General features: G+C 34.1%; 1 protein-coding gene across 1 annotated transcript; it reads right to left on the bottom strand.

Moving 5' to 3' along the window:
• Positions 1-867: 867 nt before the first annotated feature.
• On the bottom strand, positions 868-6,243 carry LOC108381428 (uncharacterized; the record flags this gene model as incomplete). The annotated part of the gene is made up of 2 exons (XM_017637851.1): positions 868-2,262; positions 6,024-6,243. Coding segments are annotated over 2 exons (888 nt in total), but the record flags the coding sequence as incomplete, so codon positions are not given.
• Positions 6,244-7,152: the final 909 nt, after the last annotated feature.

Below are 7,152 nucleotides of genomic sequence, written 5' to 3'. Positions count from 1 at the left end.
GATATACAGAAATTTGGATTATTAATGCATTTTAGACAAGTAGCGTTGATGGAATGAGTGAGTTTATAGCTCAGAGTGATACCAAGGTATTTGCATTCGATCACAATCTCAATGGGCTCATTACCAAAGTTCCAGCTATACCAAGAAGCAACTCTGTTACCCCTCCTAAATATCAAAATTTTGGATTTTGCTATATTGACTTTAAGACCCCACTTTATGCTGTAATCATAACGAATAGACACGATTTATTTTTATAGGGAAGAAAACCATAACATCTTCAACAAAAAAAAATTCTAAAAATATCAGCAGTAATTTTTAGCTATTTGAAACTTGTAGTTTATGCTACTAAAATTCAATGGGCTGCAAAACTGCGTACTCAGAATATTTTTAGGAAATTTAATAAAAAAAAGCTCGACACATTTACGAAAGTATGTTGATTTTTTTCTAACATTGCACAAAGTTTGAAACTTGGATTTACTCGGGGTTTGTCAAAGAATGAATTATTATATTAAAAAAAAAATTAAATTAAAATTAATTAAATAAAAAAAAAAACAATATTTTGAAACTTGTCGAAATGTTGTGCGGCTATAATTTTTTCAACCACTGTACATGCTTAATTAAACATTTATAGTAAATATTTATTTGGGCAAAATTAAGTTTTAATCAACTGTTAAATATCGCACATAGTTGATTGTGTCACTAGTTATGGCGGATGGTTGAGAGCTGCATGTACAAATGTATATATATACGTGTGTTCATAATACAAACCTTTAAGTACATAAGTACTTAAGTACTTAAATTAAGCGTTTATAATTGCAATTTTGATTGGATTTGCAAAACGAATTAAATTGTTTGTCGATTGTTGTTGTTTTTTATGTGGGACTTTTTCTATAAGTGTTAAATTGGGTTAATATACATACATATATGTTTATATAAAAAGTATGTATGTATGTATATAAATAAACAAATATGTAATTGATTATATTTAGTGGATAGGATTTTGTGCATTCTGTTTTTTCTTGCTTTTATTTTATCATACATATATGTTTTGTAGATTATATACATATATGTACATACGTTTATATTTACGTATATACACAAAAAAATGCTGTGGAATTGATTTATTTTCTAGTTGCTTTGTAAGAGTTCCTTACATAAATATGTGCTCCATGAAAAGAGCTGTGAGAAAAATTCGTTACAATTTGACAACTTTACATTGCTATTTATAAACAACATAAAATACAACTCAAACAAAAAAAAAACAATGCCGAGAGTTTAACGAGTTTTTAACTAAAACGAGACTAAAACTTTTGCGGGGATTCAAAGAGAATTGAAAACAGACAAATTTAGTTTTAGGTTCGTTTATTAAATAGGAGCTGGTCTACATACTTAAATATACCTATGCCGGAGTAATCCATTAGTAACGCCAAAGAGAGTACAACGATTTTTCTTCGGAAGTTTTGCTGGCCTTGCCTCATTTCCCGCTTCACTATGCCTTTGCCTTTTTTGCAATATTTTTTTTTTTTTTTTTGTATAATTTTCATTTTTATTTTATTTTATTTTTTGAATTCACAGTAAACTAACGGCAATTAAATCATGTTGTTGTCGTCGATGCATTTACTTGCTTCATTTTCGCATTTGCTGTTGCTGTTGTTGCTTTCGCTTTAATTGTGTGTCGTATTGTTGCCAGTGTTGCCGCCTTACGCCCCAAGTGCTTTTGTAGTTGCACTGGAAGTGTTTGTTTTTGTGTTGCTCGTCTTTTTTCGCACTTAACTCTGTTTGGTCGTTGCTGCAGCTGCTGCCATTGCCGCTGTTGCTGTTGTTGTCGCTGCATATTTATCCTCTCTATTAATTGTGAATTCGTCGTTTCATTTCGCGTCCGATGTTTTGTTTGTTCGGCGGCGACTGTCCAATCGTGGCAAATAGTATTTTTTGCAATTGTTGTTGTTGCTGCTGTTACTCTCATTACTGTCACATTTGAAGTTGCCTCATCAGCACTTGGTCCACTTACTCGTTGGCCTTTGGCTGCAACAACTATAGCCCTTTCTTGCTGTCCTTCCATTGTCGTTCCTTTTGTTTGCATTTTTATTGCCGTTGGCGTCATTGTTTTTCGCCAAACAAACAATTTCTGGCATAATTGTTGGAGGTATTGCTGAGCATACCAAGCCGCCAGCACCAGTGTTGTCCAACGCATCATCAATGACAGGCAGTGACAGTTGTGCTGTTGTGCAGCTCCATTGGAATTCAAGGATGAGACAGCACCTGCAATGAGAGCATAACAAGTGGAAGTTGAGCAGATATGCATGTATGTATGTACATATGTATGTATGTATGTATGTATGTGAGCAAGTGCAAAGTGATTGCATGCAGTAAACAAAGATGAGTGCAATTTAATTGGTATTTCAGTGAAGAATACAACAAAAGAGCTTCATATTTAATAGGGATATACACGCAAAGGACTTGTCAGACAACGCTAGAGACAAGAGACACTTGTGAGAATCTGCAAAAAGAACATAACTTCCCATTTATTAAAAATATTTTATTTTTATTTATTTTTTTTTTTGCGGGAAATCATATTTCTAATTAAGTACATATAAAACTATATCTATGCTAAGGATAATTATTATTATATTGTTCGGAGGATAAATCTAAGTATCTACTGTGCCCCCTTCACGGATTTATGGTGTGTATATTAACCCGGTATCCGAGAAAAACTTTACTACGGAACCTAAATCTAAAGATTTCACTTCGCTCTCGGTTATTAAATGTTCACCCAGATGTCTTTGGCTCCCCTTTTCCTAAGCCACGAAAGGGCTCTCGGGTGATGAAAGGTGTCTATGCTCCTTTCTTCGCAGAGAACCCAAACACGATTGCTCAGACCAAGAGTATTGCCGAGGCACTCCGTAATCAGTTTAGAGTTACCTGATGAGTCTGGGGGCCTTGATAGCCGCTGGGCTGTCAGTCAAGACCGCGATGTTCTCATTCTGGTAGTTTTATCTGATGAAGCGGCTCCTGAAGTTTTCGATGGAAACATTTTGCGGAAGGCCTTTGCGCGCTGGAGATGGCGAATACCACAGACAAAGGAACGATGCGCTATATGAGTTTTACAACGATATAGACATAGTGAGGCGGATTGAAGCACGGCGACTGGGTTGGAGTACGAATGAACCGAAACAATCCTGCTATGAAAGTATACAACGCGGGTCGTCAGTCATACTGATAACAGAGAAAGCTCTGCTATGAAAATACCAGATGGAGAAGAACTTGGCTTCACTGCGAGTTTTCAATTGGAAAATAAGAGAAACGACTGGCGTGCTTTGTTGATTAAAGCGCCATTTAATAAAAAGAAAAATAATAATGAAGGTAACACATTTTATTTTTTTAAGACTAAAATACATAAAATCGCCTAAAAAAATCAAAACTAGCGCGTTTTTTCGCTTTTAGTACTAAAACTTTAAATTCTTAGTCATTCGAAAATCATATCTTGCAAAGTAAGAACTTTCTAATATCACTTTTGGAAAAGCCGTGACGCAATTCTTTTCACTATATCTTTTTTGGTTTGAAAATATAAAAATTAATTAATTTTATTTTCAGTCTTTAAGATTTGCATGAAATTTAATAAAAATATTCACCTCACACTCCCACACATACAAACACATGCACCTACATATATACATACATAAATATCTATACGAGTACAAAAAATAAATGCTCGCTTGTATCTGCTTAAATATTTATGCACATTCCTAAGGTACTAAAAAGCTTTAAATAGTTTAGATGTGTGAGCAACTGTGCATTAATTTTATTCACTTAAAATATTTCAGCGATGCAGATTCTCCAGGATGTGTGCTGTGGGTTGTTATGAAGCACCTATGCATACAAAAATGCATATGTGCTCATACGTACATACATATGTATAAGGGTATGTATGTAGATATATCCATATATTCGCTTGAAAATGTTTTCAGCGCACCTGTTCTACATATTTTGTCTCGCTATTCGGCTGCCTTGCTCTAACCCCCTTCTCTAGGTATGTTAATACTGTTGTTCACATGGCTGCCGACTTCTTGAATACGAAAAATGTATCCTTAATAATTTTAACTGCTTCCTCTATGAAAAATCTATTCATTATTTATGAGTACGAGAGCTGGTTTTGTAAGTATGTATGGATTTATGAACATACAACATTTTCGCGAACTTGCTTTTCTTTTTTCTTTTAATATCTCATTCAAATGCTAAATATGTATGTCGGGATTCCGTTTTCATTCCATGTAAAAATAGTAGTATCTAAAATTAAAATATCCTACCACCTTGGCGATGTTTCGAGTATTCATTTTCTGCGCGAGTGTGTACCGACCTACATACATATGTATGTATGCATGTGTTCATGTATGTACATTAGGGTGGTCCCTAAATGTAGGAAGCTAATTTTTACATCAGATTTCCTAAGCCTCAACCCCTACATTTTGGTCCCGATTGTAGATGGTTAAGGCGTGTCGTACAGGGGGCAAAGTTCAGATTCCTCTATGGAGACTAAAAAAATTGAAATTATTATTTTTTTCATTTAATACCCAAAATCGATACTATCATAGCCGAAGATATCAACTATAAATTTTCGTCCCGATTGGAGTCGCTTTAGTAGCATCCATTTTGGTTATTATATGAAAAAAATATTTTTAATTTTTTGAGTCTCCAAAGAGGCATCTGGCCTTTGACCCCTTTGCGATACGCCTTAACCGACCCCAATTGGGGCCAAAAATTATATGTGATATCTTCGACTATGGTATTACCAATTGGGGGGATGAGACTGAAAAAAATTGTTCATTTGATTTTTAAGGACCACCCTAATGTACATATACATATGTACATGCGCATGCCTATTTACTGTTGCCATATTCTCATAGGCACCTGTTGTCCTTAAACATTTGAAATTCTATCTCTAACTTCATGTATTTTAAACTGCTTATCAAAGTTTCTGTTAGCACAAGTTTGAGAAAATACTAAATTCTGTTAATTTCACTAATTCCGTTCATACAAATTTTAATAAAATTTACCGAAACGTAAACATTTCAAGTATTGTATAAGGAACTAGGCAATCACAAAAGTGTAGGTACACGTTTTATTTTCATATCATTTTCTTAAAATTTACAAAAAACAAAAAAAAAAATAATGTAAACAAATGTTTTGAACTTTGTGCAAAGCTCAGGAATATTAAATAAACGTTTATCAACATTTTCTTATCACATTTTTTAGAAAATTTTTTATTGCGAAGTTTTTTATTTTATTAAATTTTTGCATGTACGGGTATAAAATTTATATTTTGATGTTGCTAGAAAATCTCGTTGATTTATTATACATACTTTTCCTGACGGAGTCGCACATTATCTTCCATACAAAGTATATAAATTAGGGTGCATCACTCTTCATTAAAAAAAAAAAANAAATCGGTAGATACTGTTTTCCCATCGGAATTACAAAATAAGTTGTATTTTAAGACTTCCCCAAAAATATTTCGAAAAAACATTAAGATTTACTTAAGCTAGACTGATTTGAAAATCGAGTTATAAATAAAATTATGCAGTTTTAAAAAATATTTTCTGCCAAAAAAATCACTTCAGATAGATAATTTTAAGCTTAAAGGTCTGCATAAAACGTTTAAAAATTGTATTAACGTAATCAAAGTAATGAGATTTTGAAGGTATTAGCTTAAATCTTAATATTTTATTGATTATTTTGGCGCACGTCTAAAATAAAAAAAAAAAACTGCAACTTTTTTTGGTGAGGCACCCTAATGAACATACATATCGCACACCTAGACCTAAAATGAGCTAACCCAAAAATCAGATCCTGAAACATAACTGCTTGTGGATCGTACAGATTCATCGCTATTAATACAAAAACAGGTATAGCAGTAGTTTTTTATTGAGTGTATATAAGCATGAAGAAAAAAAATATTTGTATTAATTGGAGGTAAATCCGATGACTTGATTTATGTAAATCTTTATATTAGGTTGCATTCTTACCCTTTATATGTGTCATATAGGTGTCTGAACGATCAACCAGATGTTCGTCCTCCAAATCAAAGTAGTCTTCTGAGAAAGAATTAACCGAATTTATGTTGTGCTTGTGGCGCTCCTCCTCGATAGATTTTTCCGTAGATTTCCAATAGACGTCATGAATGTGTGCAGTGCAGCGTATCTGAAAGTAGTAATCAAACGAAATATTGCTTTTAGTGCTGACGAGCTGATAAATAAGAGGGAGGTTGCAAATTTGCTGTGTTAAAAAAAATGAAAATAAATACTCGTACTTTTGTTTGCCTATTTTTGTTTACATACTTGAAGCCTTCTCTAAAGAATCAGTCATTAAAGCACTTTGTTCACTTCCTTTGCTCACAAGCTTTGCCTTAAACTAAACCTAAGAAATTTGTACACTGCGCGCGTTTTACTTAATGACTCCAAACAGTCATTGAAAATGGGCCATCACCAATGCACTTGCGACCCAGCTGTTGCAATGTTTTTGTGCCAATTTTCGTTTGTTGTGCTTGCGTTTTTGTTCGGTTGACTCTTTGGACGGTTAGCGAATATGAATAGCGCACGCAAGCAATAAACCATTTCTACATTATGAGCAGACGGCCACTTAATGTGAGCAAAAGGCAGGCAGAAAAANGGGGGGGATATTCATACATTCATACATATAAATGTACATAAAAACTCTTTCGCTTGTTGCATTTTTTTGCGACGGCCGCAAGACACGCAAGCAAGCGCAAAAGAAACAATTAGGGAGTATCAAGTGGCTTAAATGGCGAGTGTGTGCTCACTCGCCTAAATGTATGTATATGTGGCAACACAGCAGTGTACTTGTGGCCAAAAACCCACATAATTTCAGTGCGGCCAATTAAGGGCAAAGGATGTTTAACTGTTTATATACAAATGTATGTTTTTCCTCCTACAATGAGCAGTTTTGGTACTTTGTTGCTCCTTAAAGTATGCCATTATTGTTGTTGGGCGGTTAAACAGCAACGTGACCTCATAAAAACTGACCGTGACTCCGCGCGCAAGACGGTTTTTCTTACAGGAAGTGTAATCCCACTTTTATATATCGTCGTGTCTATATGTTTGCGTGCGTCATTTTATGCTTGTTTGGCGCGCAACA

This window comes from Rhagoletis zephyria, unplaced genomic scaffold, assembly GCF_001687245.7.
Source record: "Rhagoletis zephyria isolate East Lansing unplaced genomic scaffold, Rhagoletis_zephyria_1.1 Rzeph_scaffold_22547, whole genome shotgun sequence".
In the NCBI taxonomy this organism is placed as follows: Eukaryota; Metazoa; Arthropoda; class Insecta; order Diptera; family Tephritidae; genus Rhagoletis; species Rhagoletis zephyria.
Note: the sequence above shows the minus strand (reverse complement) of the source record. Positions and strands in the feature narration are given on the sequence as shown.